The sequence below is a fragment of the Petromyzon marinus genome, chromosome 51 (genome assembly GCF_048934315.1).
Source record: "Petromyzon marinus isolate PM22_M1 ecotype Great Lakes invasive population chromosome 51, UKy_Petmar_22M1.pri1.0, whole genome shotgun sequence".
Classification (NCBI taxonomy): domain Eukaryota; kingdom Metazoa; phylum Chordata; class Hyperoartia; order Petromyzontiformes; family Petromyzontidae; genus Petromyzon; species Petromyzon marinus.
In genome coordinates this window covers 9,434,238-9,459,552 of record NC_133717.1, presented here as the reverse complement: position 1 = coordinate 9,459,552, position 25,315 = coordinate 9,434,238, and the positions used below count along the sequence as shown (strand labels likewise).

Sequence of the window (25,315 nt, the reverse complement as noted above, 5' to 3'; positions counted from 1 at the left end):
GTGTGTTGGGTGTCTTCTGTGTTCCATATAAAGTACGTGAAATGTGCCAAAGGTGTGGATTTAATGATGAATCGATTAATTAATTGAATCAGTTTTAATACCTAAAATACAAGCATAGAATATATGTCAATGTTACATTTAGGGGTATGTTACAGACAAAATCTTACGAGACACTAAATCATATATTTATTTATTGAATTTGAAACCCCGAATAGAGGCAATTTATGTAACTGCTGGGCGGGTGAGCATTGCATGCCTTGCTAAAAGTCTGTGTATGATAGTTGCTGAATTAAAACCAAAATCTGGATGAAATTATATATTTTTGATAAGTTGTTAAAGGGAAGAAAGGACCTTTGACATGCTCATTGTGAGCCACGAATGAATATCCAGGCAGCCTGCATACAGGGCACATGGTGAATTTTGAACACTGTTTTCTTAAAAGAGTAAGCAAATTACCTGCTGCACTGACAGCTGGCTTGTTAGGAGATCCGGCACTCGACTTAATTTTCTCTTTCACTTTTTCCGTCTCAGGAGGAGGAATGTAGTAGTTAACTTTAACACCCTGTAATGATGAAATGCCATCATTAACAAGCAAAAAACAAAGCACAGGGAAGCACAACCATAACCCAATACAATGATTACATCTGATTTTACACTGTTCCCCATAAAAAAAAAATCTACTTTGAATAAAACTGAATGCCAAAGGTTATTTCTCGACAGCAGGTGTGAATTGGAACATAGGATTAGTATTCCCATCATGCCTTGCATGTTACATTAAATCGCCACACTGCATACATTATTATGCTTGTTTAACTAGGAAGACCTCACTCTTTTTCAGGAGGGCCCTTCCAAGTTTTCAAAGTAGGGAGCAATATTGCTGTTTGCAATCCCGACTTGAGTAATTTTCAGGTATTCGTTCAGCAATGGGATATGTGTAAAATTCACAGAACCTTATTCCAGATCAATAACGCAAGAGTCAAACTGTATTGAAGTGTTTCAGTCAAGAAATTATCTTTTAAGCGTATAACTAATTTATTTCCACCCTGCACTCAGATTTATTTCTGAGTTTCTTATTATTTACAGAAAGATTTCGAATGTGTTTACAAGACTACATCAGTAAAATAAACTAAGTGTTCATGCTAATTTAGTACAATTAAGAAATAACCTGTGTAAGTGTGTCTGCTGTCCACTAAGATTAGTAGGTTCAGATGCCCTTGCAATTGGAAACACTCAGCAAAGAAGGTGATACGTGAATAACTGAATACAAATGAATGAAAGTCTGCCATGTGAGTAATCTGCAATGAAGATATAATCAACCGTTTGGCACATCACTTACACTGGGGAGGAGCTCGCTAGTTGCTGCCATGTTAGGTCTTGGATGGGCCAGAATAAGAGCCAGAACCTCTATGGTTTTGCCCAGACCCATCTCATCGGCCAAGATGCCTCCTGGACATTCGGGAGCCGCCTCTGGACGATCCTTGATGATGCTGCAAGCAACAAAGGATAAATCAGTGTGTGTGACATGGCAATGCGCTACGTTGGATTTCTGGTGAGGATTTAACTACGTGTCACACTGCTGCCAGGTTTGGTTTTCAGTCACTGAACGCATACTGTGATCACAAGTAACATAAGGACATCATTATCACAACACTAGAGTGGCTATATGCACAGTACAAAGCTCCCATTACAAACATACGTAACCACAGCAACACATTACCCAAGAGGGTTACATAGGGAAGCGAATTAACTTTCAGATGGCCTTGTTATGAGTGCAATTGTTTAACTTTGACATGCTAATAGCCGTTTGAAAATGCATTTCTATATAACTAGCACTGCCTGTACATTGCCATGGGATACACAGCCAGGTGGAAGGTGGGTGGGGTTGAGGCGTGACGTCAGGGTGATACACAAACCCCGTCTCGTAGCTGTGGGACGTGGATGATGTTATCATGCGGATGTGTGTTGTGACGTCACCACCACGTGCCAGCCAGTGAGTACAACTTTTTTCTAATATAGTATGGTTAGGCGATATGTACTCAAGATGGAAGACTTATAGTACCTGGAGGGAAGCTTTCCAGCAAAAATAAAGCCAGTCAAGAGACCCTTTTGTGTGCAGGACTATCTTTGGATTAAAATTTGTTCACCTCAAAATAATTTAACCAAGAGAAAAGTATCCACTCTAAGGCATTTAACTTGCAAAAATTAGAACTTGTTACAGTTTGAAACAGCTTGCCAACAACTGTGAAGGTAATTAAATTAACCAAATGTACACCAGTGTTTTGATGAAGTAATGAAACGTCAATTATACTTTAGACATTCATGTTTATCGGTAATTGTAGCGACCTCACCTGCCAGTATAATAATTGCAGTACAATGTTTGACCATCAATGGTTGAGAATTCCTTCCACAGTGGATGCAACTTCTTTTCACCTCCTGGTTGAAACCATAACAGAAACATTAAATATATGACGAGTTTTTGAAAAGACAACAAATATCAAGAAATCTTAACAGTGCAGGTCTGCCTTCATCAAAAGCACAAGTTTACCCTTAGGACATTGTATTTGTGAATTTAGCAGCCACTAGCGGCAGCAGGGGTCACTCAAACTCATTATACGCACAGCTCTTGTCAACGCACTCCTGGATGAATTCTCCACATTCTGTGTGAGTCATGGGGCTTATTTTGACACCTCACCATGCTGATTAATGCGGGTTGGGGGAATTGGAGTGGGCCCATGTCCAGATATCACTCACCGATTACTTTAGTCATAGATGGAAATGTAACTCAGGTTGACGGGCTCATAGCACAATTATTTTATCCTAGATTTGAAGCTTTCGTGACTGCAAGGATCCATACTCTTTGGTTCTATTCGGTAAAGTCACGTAGGTAAAAAAATAATCTTATCATTTATATTACCAGCTAAGATCCACTGAGCTATGTTGCTTTTTTTTCAGAAGCGACCTGGCCACAAATGATAGTTCAACGAAGTGGCTTATCATGCAGAAATCTGTAGCAGTTAAATCCTCGAAATGCATGTTTTTAAATGTGGAGGGAAAAACCAGAGGACCCAGAGAAAAATCCACGTGACCACAGGGAGAACATGCAAACTCCAAATATACACGCGTCAGAGTCAGGATGAAATCCCCATTCCCCTGGCGCCACCATACTACATATTTGTGAGTTGAAAAATAACACAACTGACCTGTGGAGCAAGCATCGTGACCAACGTGCTCCCTTTTCAGCATCCACTGCACGGCCTGACATTGATAAGGGCGAAGCTGTGGCACCAGCAGTGGGTGCTGGATGTCGCAGGCGTTTGAGCTCCCGCTATCGCTCTGTGCTGCTGCCTCTACCAACAAGGTTCCCTCCGAGCTTTGGGAACTTATTTGCTCATTCAGCTGAGACAAGGTCTCAGGTGCAGAGTCGGCATCCACGAGTGAACATGAGTGAGAGTGCACGTTTGTTTGTGCATGCTGGCAACCCCCCACATGCTTGTCAGTGCCACTGGCAGTGTCAGCAGTGCCAGTAAGAAAGGAACTGTGGGCCTCCCACACGTAGTCGTACAGCGCTTCCACATTCTGTTTCTGGAGGTCCAAAGCTTCATCTGTCACAGCCTCTTCATGCTGCTCCTCTGTAAAAAAGGCAAAACCTTTGTATATACTTAAACTTTGAGCACAGGTTAAGAGGCAAAAAATGCTAATCAAACACCAACAAACATTAATGAAGATGTAATATAAAACAGTTAATGTTTGTTTAATTGAGAAAGGTTATAAGAACAAAAACGTAGCAGCCTATGTAGTGTGACATTTTTAGATGCATGAGTAAAATGTGGTCCTCTACTGGATATATTCAACATGCAAAAGCATGCTTTTCTTTCATTTACGCGTTTTACTCTTTGTGGACTGCATAATTTAACTACGAATTTGTACTATGGCACAACATTGCAAAACGATGATGCAGCATGTTTAAGACGATAATGTATTTTCTGTGCATGCACCTACCAGGAATTGGGAAGTTATGAGAAAGTGCCAATAGCTTTTGCAGCAGCTGGTTGACCTTTTTTATTTTCCAGTAACCCTCACTGAGAATCTCAATGTGGGACAGTCCTGCTGTCAACATGTGGACAAAGATCTGTTGAAAAAAGACATTACTACTATAAGCCAAGAATGTCCCACACGTGACGTCACTCCACGAGCCCCCCCCACGTGACGTCACTCCACATGAGGCCCACCCCCTAATTAATATCCATGAGCAGGTGGATTTTTACACTAACACAGGTCAATCTAAATTAAATAATTTATTACGCAAAGCCGCTTCAAATATGACGTTTCTGTACAGAAAGTCACGGTAAAACATAAATATGCGCAGCACTGCTACATCCGTACATGACGTCACTGCAAGAGGCCCTCTCCCCCTTCATTAATATTCATGCACGTGTGCAAATTTTCACTAACGCACAAGAAGGTCGCGCGCTCCACATGCCACACCCCTCCCCTCATCAATAATCCACATACTGCACCCCTCCACAGTATTCATTAACGGGGGCAACCGCCCCCCTCATTAATAATCATGAGCTGAACAATTTTTCAATTGAATATTTCAGATTTACTGCAATATACACCCGTCCTTGGATGGGCAAAAAAGCTAGTTGAATGATAAAACGCAAACACCACACTGTTATAGTTTCCACATTCCTAAAGCACATTCAAATGCATGAGTGAAACGCTTAAAATTACGTAACCTATTGAAAATACGCAGATAATCCTTAATTTAAAATCTCACCAGAGCACATTAAGACATGTAATGTGTGTTAAAATATCAGAATAACTGTAGTGAAGCAGCAAACGACAGAACTTTTGCTTTGTAGGCAAACATTTGAGTGTAACACTCACATCATAAGTCAGAACATTTGTTGTGCACTCCTGAGCCGTCAATTACGAACATTATTTTATAACACAATTAACAAACGATTTGCCGATGCTGCATTTGGTGTGGTGCACAAGCACAACGAACAAAACAATTCAACAAATTTGTCTACAACGCTGCCTTAAAGGAAAATATGTAATCATGTAAAGTTTTCAGCACGTGCTGAAAACTTTACAGGTATATATTTGCCCTTTAAGGAAGTCTTGTTAACGAGTGTTGCGGTTTCTTCATCACACGTGCGTAAACTGTAACATAGTTATGGACTACCGCCTGATTGTATACATGCACAAAGATTTAAGATACATGTCAATACTTTACCGTGACGGTGCAAGGATACGGCTGTGTTGGTTGTCGATAAAGGGTGACGACTTTGTTTCGCTGCAGCCAGGCAAGATCAAACAGAATGTCCAGGTCAATCGTTGCACTGGCACGCACCAACGGCGAGTCGCACTCGCACAGCAATTGAGAGGGAGCGCATGGGTCGTGGGTCACCGTCACTGGCAGGTCAGTTGTCTGGGCAGCAAAGTCAGCAAATGAGTACGTGAGCTCAAACGACAGCAGAACGGCACTCCATTCTTGCTGCTCTGTTGGCTGGGGATACACAGCGAGACGCAGAGGTGAAGGCCGAGTGGCTGGGACAGCCGGAACAGCCGATGATGCAGCCGATGATGAGCATCCACCGGGAGTGTCTGAGCTGCGACCGGGAACGTCGCTGCTGTACGTCGCAGAGTCCGAGGTCTGTGCAATGGCATCCGAGTCTTCGGTATGCAACCGAGCAGCATCTCCTTGTTCTGGCTGAGCTGTAGGAACAAGCTCATCCTGCAAACTCCAGCAGAGAACTTTTCTTTTCTCCACGTCCACCTTGACAGGCAACGAGCGCTTTCTTCGGTTATTCATGTCAACTAGCTTTTTTGGCCCGTCCAAGGATTGCAGTAAATCTGAAATTCAATAGAAAAATTGTTCAGCTCATGATTATTAATGAGGAGGATGGGGGGGGGCATGTGGAGTGCGCGACCTTCTTGTGCGTTAGTGTAAATTTCCACGCGGGCATGAATGTTAATGAAGGGGGGGGGGCTCTTTTGCAGTGACGTCACGCACGGATGTAGCACTGTGCTGCTTAGATACATTTTTTTACCATCACTTTCTGTAAAGAAATGTCATATTTGAAGCGACTTTGTGTAATAAGTTAATTCGGCTCGACCTTCCTCTGCAATAGTGTGAAAATCTATCCACTCATGAATATTAATGAGGGGGGGTTGGGCCTCATGTGGAGTGACGTCACGCACGGGACACACATCCTTGGCTCATTATATTAGTAACTAGCTGTACTACCCGGCTTCGCCCGGGACTTGGATCCACCACGCCCGGCCGCCTTTGTCTCCCCAATGGCGATGTTTACACACCACAGCAGTAACTCGTTTGAGGCTGAGTCGACCTAGGGGAGGCCCAGGACCGGTTCAAATAATCGTCACCGGTGGTGGCCGTGAGCGGGAATCGAACTGGGGTCGCCGGGTTCGTAGCGTGGCGCGCTAACCACTACACTACAATGCGTTACACTTCCACGTGCGAGGGTCACGTGACAGATTCGACGTCACAGCTCACTTGCCGTGCAAAAAATAAATGCGTTATTGAGCTCCCCCCCCCCCCCCCCTAAAAAAAAACAAAAGTGTATTTTTATAATTGTTGCATGGTGTACAGTCTGGAAAGTACCCACATGGCAAATTTGCAGCTTGTTGCATGTCGGGAAGTACGCTAAACATTTGGAACAGACACACATATTCACAACTTTGCCTTTTGTATATATGGAGATTATAGTAGTCATTTTATTAACTTTTTCAATAAAGAAACGTCAAATGTAAAGCGAATTTGCGTAAAAAATATTTATTTTCGCTCGACCTTCTGCGGGAGTGTAAAAATCCACTCGCTCATGATTATTAATGACGGGGGGGGGGGGGGCTCTTTTGCAGCGACGTCACGTACGGATGTTGCAGTGTGCTGCGTATATTTATTTTTTACCGCCACTTTGTGTAAAGAAACGTCATATTTGAAGCGACTTAGCGTAATAAATTCTTTAATTCAGCTCGACCTTCCTCTGCGTTAATTGTGTCTGTGAATAAGTGTTCAGTTTAATTTACTAAATGTACCGCACTTGTACGATAGCTGTGCGGAAAAAGTTAACTAAATCCGATATTATATACAGGTACGACATTTTGGAGTTTTTGCAATGCGTTACGTAGTCGCATGTTTAACAAATGTATGTTAAGGCATACCGACTTACGTTCTATCAGTTTCAAAGACAATGCATACATCATTAGACCTCCTTTGCCAGTACCAAAATATAATAGGGTTTTTCCCCTTTTTTCTGGCAACAAAACTGAAACCTTTTTACTAGCAATCATGTCAGCATTAATCACAATACTTGTAGTCAAAATGCAAACAAAAAACACAATATTATATGCATTGTCCTTGGAACTGATTGGTCCACACCAGAGACGGCTTTCTTTTGAGCCTCGTCTCAATTGGTGCTAGACCAGAGGACTGGCACTATCAAAGTAATGAGGGCTCGGGGTAAGTATCTACATCATTAGACCTCCTTTGCCGTCTCTGGTGTGGACCAATCAGTTCCAAGTAACAATGCATATATTATCAGTGTTTTTTGTTTGCATTTTGACCACAAGTATTGTGGTTAATGCTGACATGATGCCTTGTAAAAAGGTTTCAGTTTTGTTGCCAGAAAAAAAGGAGAAAACCCCTATTATTACAATGTATACATTATTTATGAGAGCATGTCTGTTTGCATATTTACCACAAGTATATGTGGTTAATGCAGACTTCATTCCCGGCAAAAGGTATCTATTTGGTGCTTGAACATCTTAACACCTGATGATCATTATCACGGAAGGTATGCGGCAAAAGGCTTCAAATAGAGTCAACATGAACACTGAAAATTCGCCAAACGGACCAACATTTTAAAGCGAAGTTTTGTGTGCATGCTGTCGTTGGTCACCGGGTTGACACGGTCAACTCACTCCACTTGAGAACCCGGTTTAATCACAACTCAGTCTGCGAATGTATAGGTCTCTTACATGAGAATATGGGTATTTACATCATTAGACCTCCTTTGCCAGTACCACAATGTAATAATAAGGCTTTCCCCTTTTTTTCTGGCAACAAAACTGAAACCTTTTTTACAAGGATTCATGTCTGCATTAACCACAATACCTGCAGTCAAAATGCAAACAAAAAACATACTATGATAATATATGCATTGTCCTTGAAACTGATTGGTCCACACCAAGGGACGGCTTTCTTTTGAGCCTCGACCCAATTGGTGCTTGACCAGATGACGCCAAAACGCGTACAGCTCAAAGACAATGCACTATCAGAGTAATGAGGGCTCGGGGTGAGCATCTACATCATTAGACCTATGCCAGTACCAAAATGTAATAATAGGGTTTTTCCCCTTTTTTTCTGGCAACAAAACTGAAACTTTTTTTACAAGGACTTATGTCTGCATTAACCATTTTGTTTGCATTTTGACTGCAGGTATTGTGGTTAATGCAGACACGAATCCTCGTAAAAAAAGGTTTCAGTTTTGTTGCCAGAAAAAAGGGGAAAAACCCTATTATTACATTTTGGTACTGGCAAAGGAGGTCTAATGATGTAGATACTCACCCCGAGCCCTCATTACTTTGATAGTGCATTGTCTTTGAGCTGTACGCGTTTTGGCGTCATCTGGTCAAGCACCAATTGGGTCGAGGCTCAAAAGAAAGCCGTCCCTTGGTGTGGACCAATCAGTTTCAAGGACAATGCATATATTATCATAGTATGTTTTTGGTTGCATTTTGACTGCAGGTATTGTGGTTAATGCATACATGAATCCTTGTAAAAAAGGTTTCAGTTTTGTTGCCAGAAAAAAAGGGGGAAAACCCTATTATTACAATATGGGTATTGTTAGTTATTTCGGTAAAGTCACGTAGAAGGGAAACAATAAAATAATAAAAATATAAAACAATAAAATTCGCACGACGTTTCGACTGCAACACAAGCAATCATCATCAGGTGTAAAAACCATAGCAAGAAAATTTGAAAAAAGTGGCGTTTTTTTAACGTTAGCACCACGGAGAGCGATTTGACAGTTTGTTCAGATGGCCGAGTCCATCTATGTTCGGAAAAGAGGAGGGAGGAGACGAAAATAATGGATGCGGTCTGAAAGCCACCGTTAGCGTGAACAATCAATTAAGACCCGAAATAGTTGATCAAATCCTTCCAATGGTTGCTAAGCCAGAATCCATCTTCTCGGTTGTCAACTGTCAAATCGCTCTCCGTGGTGCTAACGTTAAAAATAAACGCCACTTTTTTCAAATTTTCTTGCTGTGGTTTTCACACCAAATGATGATTGCTTGTGTTGCAGTCGAAACGTCGTGAGAATTGTATTGTTTTATATTTTTATTATTTTTCCCTTCTACGTGACTTTACCGAAAGAACCAAGAATATGAATCCCTGCAGTCACAAAAGCTTTCAATGAGAATATGGGTGTTTATGAAATTTGTTTGTTCTGTATATAAACGCTATGGGCTACTACGTTTGTCATCGGTGTCCGGGCTGAGACCACCATACATGTCAACCCCTTATCAGTGCCGTACCTTATTACAGACCAATTGAGACCTTAATGGTCACCTTATAAATCTCAACATTCATCCTACAGTCCCATCACAAGAAAGAAACACAAAGACAAAATGCACCGTAATAAAACGGCTGTACGCCAGATGGACCTGAAATCTCAATTTCGCTGTACAAGAATACGGGCAAACCGGATGGGTTGACAGGTATGGATCAACTCACTCCACTTCAGAAACCGGTTTAATCACAGGCTCAGGAATCGAACTCAGGTTCTCAGCTGTGCCAGCTGAGCGCTCTGACCCACGTTCAAAGTTTGTGAGTCCGAATCCCGTACCTGTCAACCCGTACAGGTTTACCCCGTATTCTTGCATAGGGAAATTTAGTTTTCAGGTCCATACGGCGTACAGCCATTTCAATACGAGCTTTGTAGGATGAACGTTGAGATTTATAAGGGCACGTGGTGAACAATAAGGTCTGAATTGGGTCTGTAATAAGCTAGGCACTGGATACGGGGTTGACAGGTATGGAATTCAGGCGGAGTGGGAGGGTAGAACGATCACTTTCCTACCGACAGGTGGACAAAAGGAGGCTGCTGTGGTCTTCGTTTAAAGACCCTCATCCTCCTCTCCCCCAGCTATTGATGTTTCTCGCTTCCCACTTACGGCACAATGTGCGTCCTCAATCCCTCATATTCCGGTATGCATGAAGATTTTTTTTTAAACGTACCGACGTGTAGGCGGGCCAGGCAAGATACTTTTAAAATGAAATGGATTAACGAAACAAAAAATCTATAAGAGTTGCTGCGCGTTTGAAGCGGAGTTCGCCTCGCAACGGCGTCAGCTCGACACGGGCGCGACCATCTTTTTTGTGTTGGCGCGCGGTGCAGTGTGGGTCCAGAGTCACACCACCCCCCCACCACGTGATCGCGTCAGCTGATTCACTCGAACTGTCGATGATCGTAAATCGATTGCAATCGCACTGAGCGAAACATTGTTATAGTCGAGGATAACAACCCTCTCGTGTATATAACGGATTAAAACGCTGACCTACAACGTATATAATTGCAATTATATATAACTAGATAATAAAAAAAATGAAATATAAATATATGTAATATGTAATAATATACATAAAAGGGAAAGTCATATATATAATTGCGTACAATTATATACGTTGTAGATCAAATAATTATTGTAGATCATATAATATAATTATATAAAATTGTGTACACAATTGTATTCAATTTTATATGTAAATAAAACTTTTTTTATACAATAAACTAAATATTTAGTGCTAATTGTTTTTGGCCGTTTGGCGTGTTGGACATGTGTTCAGCAAACATGATACTACAGTAAGATAGATACATATTTTAATTTTCAGATCCTTATATCTATTTGTTATGCTTGTTCCATGTACCGTAATAGCTGGATATCCTTGGCCCCGCCATAGGAATAAAGAATTGTCATCGTTGGTTTGGAGCTGTACAGAAGAGATTAGGCCAACGATCGTTGGAGGTAACATTGTACAGTATGTATATTTAAACTTCTCTAAGACAGAGGTTCTTTGCAAGCCATCTGGCTACCATGAGAGATTCGTTCATGAGGCTATCCACATATACAAACACAGAGACAATTTCAACCGAGAAGATGGATTCTGGCTTAGCAATCATTGGAAGGATTTGTTAAACCATTTCTGGTCTTAATTGATTGTTCACGCTTACAGTGGCTTTCAGACCGCATCCAGTATTTTCGTCTCCCCTCTTTTCCGAACATAGATGGACTCGTCCACCTGAATAACTGCCAAATCGCTCTCCTTGGTGCTAACGTTAAAAAAACGCCACTTTATTCAAATTTTCTTGCTGTGGTTTTCACACCTAATGATTATTTCTTGTGTTGCAGTCAAAACATCGTGATCATTTTATTGTTTTATATTTTTATTATTTTATTGTTTCCCTTCTACGTGACTTTACCGAAAGAACCAAGATTATATATTTAAACCTCTTTAGTTACAAATCTATGTAAATAATGCTGCTGCTATTAATGCATTCTACATGTACATGCCCTACTTCTGAGCCGAACAATAGTGTACAGACATTGTACTGTACTATGAATAGTATATGTATACAAAATAATATAAACAGATATGTATATGTACAGCCACTTTGTCAATCCACTGCTGGATGAAGGCCAACCGAGGCAGTTGTGGGTCGTGGAGGGGGTTATTGACCTTATTTGGCCATACTTCACCACGCTGGTCAATACAGCTTGGTGAAGGTGGGGCAAGCAGCATTTTGGGGGCAATAAAAGCCACGACAGCACACACAGCAATAGATTTTTTTTCCTGCACTGCCCTCTGCTGCCCACAAAGTTATATTGTATGTATTGTGTACCCTATTGACGAATGTCTGAATTGCAATAGATTATATGTACAATTTTATAATCCATAATACAGGTTTTTTTGGGGGGGGGGTTAGGTCGCGTAAATATATAAATGTGTCGTTAAACCCGCCACCACCCGACACAGCCAATTTAGTAAGGTTTGTCACTTAAACAGAACGTGGCCAATTCGTTACTAGTACAGCACACCCGTTGTGCGTTTGAGAGCAAAGCCACAACATTTACAATCTTGAGTGCGACATTTTTCCAGTCATTTAATAATGATACAACCACGCTTATAACGTGACCATTTCTAATAGACACTGTTTCCATCAAAATCCTGTAGTTGTATCGTATTCATGAGAAGTTCCAGAAAGTAAGACGCATTCCAAAGCTGTGCTCGTGGCGGTAAAGTTACACTGCATATTTACTAAAAAAATGTGTCCCTTTACTCCCGAAAACTTTGCAGGATCCATCATCGTCAAGCAAAGTCTTTTGAGACTCAGTGAGGCTTTTCTGGGTACGTATGCGTAGCGTTAATTACGATAAACAAAAAATACAATTTGCAGACCAACACGTTTCAAGTTTAAACTAACACATTTAACGAACGCCAATTGATATGAAAAAAAAATAACTCAACACACGTCCTGTTTTAAAACTTTGTTTGCTGCATTTAAAAAAAAATATTGTAATATAAAAAACGTAGTAGAGGGGGCACCCGGATTTGAACCGGGGACCTCTTGATCTGCAGTCAAATGCTCTACCACTGAGCTATACCCCCACACGCTCACACATGGCGCTATTCTCCACTTATTGCCACTACCTTCCTACAAAATGACTCAGAATCAGATTACACTGGAAGGAATCCGATGAGCTTTTAAGCTCTTTATCAAAGACGTTCAGTAGGACCGAGTCAGAACGTTTAAGCTGAGACTGCAGTTCTGTACATTATACAGCTAAACCCATGGAACCACGTGGATTAGAAAAAAAATACAAAGGTTAATGACATCATCCTGTTTATCATGGGCCGTTGCTCGAAACAGCGCCTATCCATTTCTTATTTTTAAGGCAGTGTTATTGACGAATGATTCGTGATATGATTCATAATTAGTTTCGATCTTCACGTAGGTATGTCAATGTTTCTTTTTACTACAAACCACAACCCGACAGAGCCAATAAAATCGTCACGCCACTGATGTATCCTCAAAACCGGAGGAATGTTACAGAGCAAGCAACACAGCTTGACATTTTTGTTGTTATTATGTTATTAAACACCCGATGATGCTGGGTTTAATACTTCAACGAAACAAAATGATGCTTCAATGGTCCTCTTCGTCCGGGTTTGCTGATGATTCGCCGACGTGCAATGTATATAATCTTCTTTCGCACCGTACATTGCCAACCGTGCTAATCGGAGGTGCAAGGGGGTGGTGAATGGTGAAGATATAATACAAAATAAACTAATTACAAATCATTGGATTAAATACATGGCAGCACCGGATCGCGATATCGACATTGTATGCCTGTCAACCCCATTATTAGTCCCTAACTTATTACAGACCATCTTCTTTGGTTCTTTCGGTAAAGTCACGTAGAATGAGAATAAAATAATAAATTGATAAAATAAAATAACACAATAATATTCTCACGACGTTTCGGCCACAACACAAGCGGCCTTCATCAGGTGAAGGGACGAGACTGTCTGGTAGGACAGCGCTTTAAATCTAAATTTATTAGACCAATTCAGACCTTATGGGTCACCCCGTGCCACTCAAATCTCGACGTTCATCCTACAAAGTCCCCATGCACAAGAGAGAAACACAGACACAATTGTTGTTGCCCATATTGAAACGACTGCACGTCGTATCAATTTCCCTGTACAAGAATAAGGACTATACCGTACGGGTTGACAGCTATGGGGCCGTCCATAAATGACGTCACGCACCTAGGGGGGGTTAGACATTTGTGACGATTTGTGACGAGGAGGGGGGGGGGGTGAGAAATGTGACGTCACATCAAAATGCGCAACTTAAATAAATACAGACAACACGTTCTACTTAATTAAATAGACTTTTTTTTAATGTTTTCTCCTACAACATCAGAGTGCAGCGCCACATTAAATACGCACTACAATGACAATAGTTTAAAGCGATTTGAAGCATGGTTTATTTGGGGGTGGGGGCAGAGCTTTGTGACGTCATATTTGACAGGGGGGGGGTCTGACTTTTTGTGACGCCGTGTGACGATGGAGGGGGGGGGGTCAAAAATCGTCAAAAATCGCGTGACGTCATTTATGGACGGCCCCTATGGCATTTGGCTTGCCCCCCCCTCCTACATCTCGCTTATCTCGTCGTCCCGCCCGCTCTCAATCTCTCCCACTCCTAACCCCCCCTCTCTCCTTGTACACAATCTCGCTCCCCCCCCACCCACCTCTTGCACTGGAACAAACTTCCCCTGCACATGAAGCGAGAAAAGCACAGCATCCCCTGTCGGGTTTCAGCCTCTTCCGTCCAGACCTCTTCCTCCTCCCTTCCCCTACAAGAAGACCCCTAGGAATCCACGCTAATTCCCCGTACCCGCTCAGCCTTCACTCCCCCACAACCCCATCCCCCCTATTCGCCACGTGACTTTGAGCGAACCCTCCCTGTAACCACTCTAAACCCGTGCAAAGCGCCTTGGAGGAAGGCGCTTTGTTCATTTAAGATCCAGCAGTGGATCGAGCGTGGCTGCTGAAGACGATGAAAGCGACCGCGTTCGGAGGAGATGTGTGTATATATTTTTTTAAAATGTTAAACATCTTTTATTTTTTTTGTTAACGAACGTAAAGGGTGCATTGACCGCGCCATTCGCACCCATTCACGCAGAGATCGTTGTGAGTTTCGCTCGCGATTTAAGGGACGAGTTTGAAGCTTCAAATCAAGATTTAGTTTTTAAGTTGTTAAGCCGCCAAGAGAGAAGTGAAGAATCGATTCTAAGGATCGACATCGATTCCCTTTGCGCGTTTCGATTCTACAACGATTCGAGTGGGGGGTCGCTCACCATTTTCCGAAGTGTACAGTACGTACAATGCTCGCGTTTACAATCATAATAACTACCGCGTTGTAAGCTACGCGTCTTGCAGCTCTCAAACTAGGTAAACAACTGAGGTGGTTAAGCGATAGAATATTGTAATAATGGTTAATAAACGCAAGCGCCGAACCGTAGTTACCAACGCATTTGCATCAACCGCCTCTGTTTAAATAACCTTGGTTATGCAACATCAGTTCACGATTTAATTAAGCAGAAAATAAAACTTCGTGGGTTTTACTAACATAGCTGCCTTAAAATAACAACGTTAAATTATTAAACTGCCTAGGTGCTGTTGCTGTGTTACGTTCGGTGCGAATGGCCTAGTGGTTGGCATAGCAACGTGACGCCAGCCTCTGGTCTGAACGCGTTTGTTTTATTTTTAATTATCTGAATAGTGTATTAAAACATAACCCTACGTTCTATGGTGCTTTCGGTAAAGTCACGTAGATAGAAAAATAACAAAATAATGAAAATAAAGTGAATAAAAAATATCACGACGTTTCGATCGCAACACAAGCGGTCGCCATCGAGTGCATTAAACGTATTGGTTTGACAATCTAATGTCTCATACTCCGTATACAGAGCCCGTTTGTGGCATGGTGTGTATGTTAAACCGTCATCAGCCGCGGTTTAAAACTAGTTTCTACCTTTAAAACTAATTTTCTTCAGAACTCCTTGATGGGGAGCGGTGGTGCAGCGGTTAGCGCACCGAACCCGGCTGCCCCGAGTTCGATTCCCGCTCACGGCCGACACCGGTGACGATTTTCTGAACCGGTCGTGGGCCTCCCCTAGGTGGACTCAGCCTCAAATGAATTCCTGGTGCGGTGTGTAGTAAACATCGTCACTAGGGGAGACAAAGTTCGGTCGGGCGTGGGTGCTGGCCACCCACCCCTTCGCGTGCCGTGCCGGCCTTCATGGGTGCTCGCGAACAGTCTGTTAGGGCGATACGGGGGATCTTTGTCTCGTATTTGTCCTTCCCCAGCACCTCCTGATTAGGCCGGTCAGCTACCAAAGAAGTTCGAACACACATGATGAATCCGCTGTTTTCTTGCCAACGACAACATGCACCTCAAGCCAAGACCTCACGCCTGGGATCGGGCTGCTGCTGTCAACCATCCTGGAATCTCGAAGCAGATCTTTCAAGAACGCAGGCAAACGGAGTTGGGGGCAACGCGGACTTCCCGAAATACGACGAAAATGAGCCAAGAATGTCTGTGTGTCCCGCGCGTGACGTCGCTACACGTCGGCCAGCCCCCCTCATTAATAATCATGAGCTGGTGACGTCACTCCACATGGGTCAAGGCGCCTCCTCCCCCCTCCTCACCGTCAACTCACAACCCTCACTACAAAGGCAGAACCCTCACGTCACGCGATCTCCGTGACGCTGTTGAGACATCAAAGTAAAAAGGACGTCATGATGAACAAGGGATTATAACCTTAAAATGAAATAAGTCTGTGTCACCGCGGCCTTACAAATTGCACACGAATTGATGCAATGATTATCACGTCGCCGTCTGCTTTTCTCTTGCAAGTTTCAGATTTACTGAAATACATCCGTCCTTGGACGGGCAAAAGGCTAGTAATAACCTCCTTTCAAGACCCAGATGTCATTGCACCTCCCGGCTTTGGCATTCATCGAAGACACTGGTGAAGCTATCAACCGCATCAGAACATCGCCTTCATAAACGGAGAATTAAAGACAAGCTGCAGTCGTGCGATTTTGGCCATGCAATCCAAAGTCTGGCCCGTCAACGACTGTAGTCTGCACTCCTTGTTGTGTTTAGTTTGTTGTCCTTCCCCTGCACCTACGATTAGCGCAATTGGCTACGTACGGTGCGAAAGAAGTTCAATATATACACAATGGAGGAGGAACAGTAACACTACACAAACTTTCTTCTGAAGCGGTCTCCTGGCTAGCAGACCTTGATATTGTCTTTCAACTTCTGAACATATTGCTATATATCTTGCTGTTTCCTTACTCTTTGGTTCTTTAGGTAAAGTCACGTAGGTATAAAATAAAATAAATCACGACATTTCGATAGCAACGTCGTGATTTACTTAATTTTATACCTACGTGACTTTACCGAAAGAACCAAAGAGTATGGATTCCTGCAGTCAGGAAAGCTTCAAATCAAGATTGCTGCTTCCTGTTAGACTAAAATATACAGCATAAATTATATACCTATCTTTTTCTGGCCCCTCTAGCTCTCACATTTGCACTGGGTTTTTTTTTACTCCCGTGTGTGTTGGTTTACGACGGTTAAATACCTCGTCGTGCAATATTCGTTAAGAAACTCTGTACCCGTTCTCTGCAGTATTAATGGTTTTGTTCATGTAGTGCTCATGCACCACAGATTTCTGTTGTAAAATAACCGGGAAACTAGCTAGACGGCATCTACCATGTAACATCGAAAGAAACTTGAACGTCAAACGTAAACTGCGAGAATTGAATCGACTGCTGGATGAAACGCTTCCCAATCTCACCATCTCTCACAGCCCTGTAACAATTTATCTACTTAATGCACGTGAGATTATTTAATTGATCCATATCCACAGGGGGTAATTCTCTCGGGTGCGTTACCTCTTGGCTGCCACTATTATTGACCATCGGTCATCATTCTAGTTATGTGCCCAGCTCATATCAATTTTACACAGGCAAATCCGAGTCGAGCCAGTGCAGGGTCTACATGATATGGGTGGATTTTCCACTGGCATTTACCGTGCCGAGCCGGAATTAAACCATGGCACAAGTGTAAATGAGGTACCATAGAACTCAATGGTCAGGTCATAATGCTTCTGTCTATGTTTGTCACGACAGATACCCTAGCAACATGGAGCACGCAGCAGAGAGCGATGAAGACATGGTCTCCTCACTGAGGGAGCTTCTCTGGGGGCTAGACGCACGGACCGGCATGCGAACCACAGATGCCCTTCTCCGCCTGGAGGAGACCGATGACAACTTCCACAAGTAAGCCTGGTCCCGAGACGGAGAGTTAAACCACGAGACCTTGTGCGGAGGAGAATTTGAGGCATGCAATCGATATCGCTGATAACCATCAGCACACAGCTTTTTATTTTTATATATTCGACCAAAACACCTGGATTGTTGTTGAACCTATTCGATTCTCAGAAACTAAGCAGCTTCGAGCCTAAAGAGTGTTGGATTAATAGCTGCCATGTACAAACAGGTTGTCGTCATTGGGCTGCAGCGGCTATGTGGTGAGCAGCATAGAGTTGTAGAGCAAAATCGAATGTACCGTAGTAATGTTGCCATGTCTCTGCTCTCTGCCTTTACCAACCCTGCACTACCAATATAATGAAGCATGGTCAAATAATCCCTTCTACCTGCATAGTGTGGGGCGGCCTTCATCCAAGAGTGGATTAAAATTATTTTTACATGCTCATAAGCGAAGCTATAAAATATAATGTTGAATCATTACTACAAATAGAGCTTTGTAATTAACCCTCATGGTCATTTTTGCACAGTGCCTAAGAGGTTTCCAGGATGAATACGAGCATATTGTTTCACAGCCATTAACATGGTTTCCGAATCATTAAGATATTGTAATCTTAAAGTATGATATCGTTTATTATCTCTCTGCATAATACCAATATATGCCAACGCTTAATAGATTGCTTTGCCTCTTAAAAGTACCTACATACAACCGTATGATGTGCAGTATTTCAGAAACCGTAATTCTGAGTTAGAAAGTAAATTATGTCCATATATTTATTAGAACAAAATAGATAAAATAAAGATTAACCATTGCAAAAATTCATAAAATTGTCCCATACAGATTCATTGTTTTACTTTGCTGGATAATTTTGTTCAGTTATGTGTGAGAGTTAAATATTAATTCGTGAATAAATTAATCTGTAAATAGTGCAGCCATTATAGATGACTGCTAGATTTTATGGTGAAGAAATTCGCAATAACCCCTCAAAAAAAATAATGTATGCTTTCACAAAGTGGTTTAGCAATCAATAAGCAGTTGCCTTGTTTTGCCACATTCTTTCATAATGATAAGTGTACCTTTTTAAGATTCATGTTGTTTATTTATCATATAAAAAGTCTTTATTTTTTTTGTAGTGAGAGTCATTTTACTCCTGATTGCTTCACAGGTCTCCCTTACAAATACAATTTGCTTAAATTGGCTCTAATTAGTTTTCAATACATTTCATGTATGTACTGTATTTATTTATTTCCTGCACATTTTTCAACTATTGAGTACCCAGGCAATAAATATTAGGCCAAATGTAACTAAGCATTTGATGAATGTGTTTATATATATTCTTATGCTCGTGATAGGTGAGTCATATATTTGAGAAATTATTATTTACGGTTTATGCAATTATGCGCATATAATCAGATAATTTTGGATTGCAAGACCATGAGATATAGTGATGGCTTTCGAAGGCCTCGTTCCAGCAGTTGATATATAATGTCTGGCAATGGGATGATGAAGCCAATGCTATATTTAGGCTAATAGAATAGACGAATTAAGACAATAATAATTTGGCAGTAATAAAAACGAGAGCATTACAAAAATACTAAAAAAAATTAAATTTGAATATAATTGTGATCCTCAATCTTACCAATAGAACCATTGGAGGGATACATCGTTCAATGCTTAGTTACCCCACACCCAGTGTGCTCATTTATAGTCGGTCTGCATATGATTTAAGTCAGGATTGCGATATTGCTGGGCTTGTGTGCAGGTATGAGTTTGTGAAGCAGCTCAAAGCTCAGCTGGAGCGCTCTCTTGGCCGCGTCATCGATGACGAGATTGAGAGGAGCTCCGTAGGCACGGGCGTCGGCTTGTCCAGTGAGCAGGAAACACTGGTGCAGCGGGTGGCCCAGCGAGTAACCAACTCTGACGCGTGAGCACACTATCCATGACAACCACCGTGGGACGGATTTGTGGCACGAGTGATTGTAACGTCATCGTGTTGTCTATAGATCCCATGTCACTGGTCCGTCACTCTTTCTAAGAGCGCTTTACTTATTTGCATTCATTTGAGAATTTGCCCTTTTACCAAATCACCAGCGGGTGGCCCAGCGAGTAACCAACTCTGACGCGTGAGCACACTATCCATGACAACCACCGTGGGACGGATTTGTGGCACGAGTGATTGTAACGTCATCGTGTTGTCTGTAGATCCCATGTCACTGGTCCGTAACTCTTTCTAAGAGCGCTTTACTTATTTGCATTCATTTGAGAATTTGCCCTTTTACCAAATCACCAGCGGGTGGCCCAGCGAGTAACCAACTCTGACGCGTGAGCACACTATCCATGACAACCACCGTGGGACGGATTTCTGGCACGAGTGATTGTAACGTCATCGTGTTGTCTGTAGATCCCATGTCACTGGTCCGTCACTCTTTCTAAGAGCGCTTTACTTATTTGCATTCATTTAAGAATTTGCCCTTTTACCAAATCACCCAAAATATGCCTAATTTTCTCAGATCTCAAACTCCAAGCAGATTAAACCTGGATAGTGCCCGGATGGATGTCCAACATGCACTCCAGCATTTACATAGGTGGCTGAAAGGCTAGGCTTCATATTGGTCAGTAGAGGACAGTGCATTAAATTAATTTGCTGTAGTGTGTTTCGATACTCCCACAACTATGCTGCCTGCCTTTACGGACCCGCACTGACCAACGTGTCAAAGTTTCATTAATTAACCGCCACGACCAACACGGAGTGGGGAGGCCCTCGTCCATCACTGGTTTGACAAATGGGAAAGTCGTGTACAATTGTGGTCTTGGGCACAAGCCTAAATTGAACTTGTGTGTGACTGCATGAATGGCTGTGACAGTTATGCAGAGCTGGAGCAGAGCCTAAAGGTGCGCATACTGGCGGCTGTGGACGTTCTTCTGGGAGGCATGGAGGAGGAAAAACACTCCCGGCGGCCAGGGCAAAGTGACTCAGTGCGCCGCTCCAGCAACAGCGAGAGCTTTTCATTTGATAACAGCTCTGACAGCGACTCATCGTTCAACCAGGTTGGCAGTGGCACAGCTATCGAGTGTCCAGGCGGTGCAACTACATTGGTGCCCATGGGCCAGCAGAGCCCAGGCGCCGGGTACAAAGAAGGGGCATATTAGGCAAGGGGTTCAATTTCATTCCTTGTGCCAGGGCCCAAGTTAACCATGCTACGTCAAAAAATGTGGGCCAGCCATCTGTGCCCTGCATGAACGCAGGGCTGTGGTCAAGTTGTGGGTCATCAGAATAAGCAAATACACGTAATGCACTGAAGTCATTGATGACAATTGTAGTCGTGCATTCTCGCAAGTGCTGGGAATTGTGAATTTTTTTCCTTTAAATGCGATTTGATGTTAATTTGTTTATATGATTGAAATAGTATTTGCTGCTCTGCACAAATTGGGTTTTACGTAGAGGTTTTTCTTGCTTTATGCAGTAGATACGTTACAAAAAAGGGCTCACAAAGTGAAACCGCACGAGACAGCTGCCTTTCGAGTAGCGCATACAGTGCACACAATGTTTTCCCACGTCCAACCGCATAGCCGCATTTGAGTGAATTAAAACTGGATATAGCGAATGTTTGACCCACAGAACTTCATAGTTTCCCTAGATGTACATTGACAATAGATGATTTACTTCCTTTTACTTATTACTTGTTTATCTAGTAAAGACACAGCAAGTCGTGGACTTTTTTTAAAGAGGGTCCTGCATTCAGTTTTTATTTTATGATCTTTTCAGCCATTTGTTGAGTATTTATACAAGTGGGAGAAACCTAACACACGCAAGGGGGAAACCCTATCTCCGTACAGATGGAAACATTGCTATTAGTCCACTTCGTGTACTGCATTCTACTGGCGAGCCAAGGTATGGTACCTCGATACCCACGGGAAGGGAGTTTCAATACATTTGTGCGATCCATCAACCCAGTGCTGGATTCCACGCATGCATAGCCACCACTGATCAGCAGCTGAAACTCGCTTAAGCAGCTGGAGTGTACACAACAGTTTGGACAGGACTAGTTAAAAGACAATAATTTTACCACTGCAAGAGAAGGTGGTTGGAAAAGTATGGTAACTTTAAAGTGAAAAGTTAATTGAGCATTCCAGGTAAGGTGTTTACCAGAGGTTTTGTGAATGTACACACTCTAATATCTGTACTTGTTTGTACAGGGAGCATTCATGTTCATGAATCAGGAGCAATTCTACAGGATTGCTGAGAACTTGGACTCCAGGCAGCCACTCGAGGTGCGCTGTCCATTCCCTGGGAAAGTCTTCTATTAGGACCGTGTTTATAACTAAGGTGCTTTATCAGCCATGGTGCTTCCATTATTTGAAACAGTAATGCATCTGTTTCACTGCCTTACATAAAATAGAAAACATTCCTTCACATTTGTGTTTGGGGTGCTGGATTTATCCAATCCATATATTTAGAAAATACCTTTCATCTAAAAATGTAACTACACCATAAAATCACTGCCTTTGTTTATATGTTGTCGCATATCTTTTCAAAAGTAATTTTGACAGTGTATTTTCCATTTTACTTAGCGTTTTTTTTTATAATTGTATTTTATGCCCATGTTGCTTTTATTAAGCCAGTCTGTGCTCTACACTAAAAATTCCAAAAACAGAAATTGAAAACATCCCAAGTGGTTACCAGCCTTGCCTATTTGCTCCGATTGAATCAGGGGAGGCCTTCTTGGCCATGTAAAGATGCATTATCGTGAAACTTGGCACGATGCTTGGCCGGTGCTGCGTTTCAGGTGCGCAGGGACGCACTTCATGCCCTGTACTCGCTGCCCCCGTCGGACGTTCTGGCCAGTGAGAGCTGGAGCTCACTGCGCAAAGGACTCATGGATGCACTCGGAGATGCTGACCCCATTCTGAGCGTGAGCCTAATTAATTTGTTGTCACGGGGTTAACGCACGTTTATTTTTGCTGTCCACAAAGTGAAGGTAAATGCAAGATTTACAGCGGAATTGTTTTTTGAATTACTTTTGTGGATTTTGTATTAGTTATTTAATTTTTGATGTTTTACAAACAGCTGTGTCACAGCGGTTAGCACTGTGCTATGAACTTGATGAGCTGAGTTTGATTTCTGGGCCACAGCTAACATCATTAGCAAGCGATATCTGAACTGACTGCGCCCTTCACAAACCTATACTGAACAGTGTGGCCAAGTATGGTCAAACAGCCCTCATGACTGACATGGGAAAGTGTGGGGAGGCTTTCTATCCATAAGTGTATTTACAGGGATGAAAGTTAATATACTTAGTATGCAAACACCCCATTTCTATTAAGCCGGCTGATGTCAAAGAACACAAGTGAATGTTGTTTTTTTATTATTACTTAAGAGCTAATATATAGGTCTAATATACGGTTCTAGTAAAAAATTACACGTGTAAAGTACATATGTGACGTTTATATCCAGGTGTCGATGACCAGCTTGCATTTTGATATTTCCTTGCCACTTAAATGGGTTCGTTGGGTTTTATTCTTTGTAATGTATCACTTGCACAAACAAAGTGCTTGTCAGAGTGTATGAATGTCAAGCAATATTTGCTTGTTGTTGCCATATTAGCCTTTGTCAAAACTCATAGATTGGAAGAAATAAGCAAATGTAATGGCACGTATCGGTCTGTTTTCTCCTTCTTGGCTCAGGACAAGAGCTTGCGTTTGCACGCAAAAATGTTCACCGCCTCTTCACCGCACGTCACCAAGGAAATCTATACCAGCCTGGGTAAGCTGTGCAAGAACATTTTCACATTATGACGAGATCACATTTTAATGGTTCGAGGGACGTGGGCAACGAATTGCCTTGGGAGACAACTGCTCACTGAGTTTTTTTATATTTTTTTAAAATCATGTTTTGTGCAGCGGAACACTTGGAGAATGAGTTTCATTCCCAGATGAGCAGTCTTGGCAGCTTGATTGGAGGGTTGGACGTTACCAATGCTAACACGGAACATCTGCTTAAAAAGGTACACACCCCCCCATCATGTCCACTTGTGAACATGTAAAGAGTATACTTTGAAAAAACGTGCATATTCAATTATAGTCACGTCTAATATACTGTTTTTAATAGATGCAGTATCTGTCCTGTATTTTGCGAAATCATGTTTTCTTTGCATAACTCAATTTACTCTACTATAACACACAATTGTTTACTGTAATGATAGGACATGCTATTTTGAGCAGTATGGTATATGATGATTTAAAGCTTTCGAGACTGCAGTGATTCAATTTCTTGGTTCTTTATTTTATTGTTTCCCTTCTACGTGACTTTACCGAAAGAACCAAGAATATGGTATATGATGTATAAAGAAAATATTTCGTATGTCAATTTTGTAAGGAAACTCTTTTCTTATGGTGAGGACAATTAATACGGGTAGAGCTGTGTGTAGAATATTGCGAGATACTTCAGATTAGTACTGGCTTTAGAATTATCATGAAAACAAGCAAATGGAGAAAACTGAGATGAAATAGAGTGACATTGGAAAAAAGGACTCAATCAGCATTAAGGTGAACAGCTTTTGATCTGATTACATCATAAAGTGTTTTTCTTGACTGACACACAATGTGAGGTGTGAGAGCAGTGGTGTAGTGGTTGGCACCCTGTACTACAAACCCAGAGACACGAGTTCGATTCTTGTTCACGGCCGACACCAGTGACAAATATCTGAACTGATCTCGGGCCTCCCCTAGGTCGACTGAGCCTCAAATGAGTACCTGGTGCGATGTGTAAAATCATCACCACTGGGGAGACAAAGGTGGCTGGGTGGGGTGCTGGCCACCCACCCCCTCGTGTGCCGTACCTGCCTTCATAGGTGTTCGCTAACAGCACTTGCTTCTGCAATCTGTTAAGGCTTTATAGGGTATATTTGGCTTTGATGTGAGAGCGCTACTTCATTAATTTAAGAACAAATTATTATTTATGTACTATGAAGAAGGACCATTGCCCAAAACGTCACCTATTATAGATTTTTCATTTTAAAGCAGTGTTATTAATGATTGGGTTGAGGTTTTTGTGATTTTTTTTTAGGAATGTCAGGAGTTGCTGCTTTCTAAATAGATAATTTGCTTTAAAAACATAACTAGTGTCTTGGTGGTGCCATGAGCAAGAGAAATAATCAACAAAAAAATAACGTGTCAGGCCAGGATTCATGTAGAGAAATCATGAGAAGATTTGAAGATAGAATCGCAGAAACAGCTGCCAAGGAAAACTGGGTTATTGTCTTTGGAAAGAAGAACAGATTTAATATATATTGAAAATTCTTATTGAACTGGTTCGGTGAAGAACATTTTAGTTTAAGTCTCAGCAGTATTGAAGGTGGCAAGGTGTT

At 42.0% G+C, this 25,315-nt stretch overlaps 2 protein-coding genes and 1 non-coding gene across 11 annotated transcripts in view; 1 reads left to right on the top strand and 2 right to left on the bottom strand.

Annotated features, from left to right (window-relative positions):
• Positions 1–10,444, bottom strand: part of SHPRH (SNF2 histone linker PHD RING helicase) — a 94,513-nt gene extending 84,069 nt beyond the window's left edge. The window contains exons 1-7 of one of the 3 annotated variants that reach the window (XM_032973351.2): positions 10,116–10,444; positions 5,243–5,862; positions 4,000–4,129; positions 3,201–3,629; positions 2,349–2,433; positions 1,337–1,487; positions 457–562 (exon numbers count right to left, since the gene is read on the bottom strand). In XM_032973351.2, the coding sequence (XP_032829242.2) occupies positions 457–562; positions 1,337–1,487; positions 2,349–2,433; positions 3,201–3,629; positions 4,000–4,129; positions 5,243–5,821 (1,480 nt within the window). In that variant the 5' untranslated portion in view covers positions 5,822–5,862; positions 10,116–10,444. The remainder of the gene's footprint in view (positions 1–456; positions 563–1,336; positions 1,488–2,348; positions 2,434–3,200; positions 3,630–3,999; positions 4,130–5,242; positions 5,863–10,115) is intronic. The other 2 variants (XM_032973352.2, XM_032973350.2) reach the window with 2 other exon arrangements.
• A 2,187-nt stretch (positions 10,445–12,631) lies between these two features.
• TRNAC-GCA (transfer RNA cysteine (anticodon GCA)) lies at positions 12,632–12,703 on the bottom strand. The gene has a single exon. It is a non-coding gene; the product is annotated as a tRNA-Cys (tRNA).
• Positions 12,704–14,464: 1,761 nt separating this feature from the next.
• Positions 14,465–25,315, top strand: part of TBC1D32 (TBC1 domain family member 32) — a 57,464-nt gene continuing 46,613 nt past the window's right edge. For 3 of the 7 annotated variants that reach the window (XM_032973385.2, XM_076074954.1, XM_032973382.2), the window contains exons 1-8: positions 14,904–14,979; positions 17,810–17,959; positions 19,711–19,872; positions 20,813–20,996; positions 22,146–22,220; positions 22,736–22,861; positions 23,634–23,712; positions 23,850–23,953. In XM_032973385.2, coding sequence (XP_032829276.2) covers positions 17,823–17,959; positions 19,711–19,872; positions 20,813–20,996; positions 22,146–22,220; positions 22,736–22,861; positions 23,634–23,712; positions 23,850–23,953 — 867 coding nt within the window. In that variant the 5' untranslated portion in view covers positions 14,904–14,979; positions 17,810–17,822. The other 4 variants (XM_032973383.2, XM_032973384.2, XM_076074955.1 and 1 more) reach the window with 4 other exon arrangements.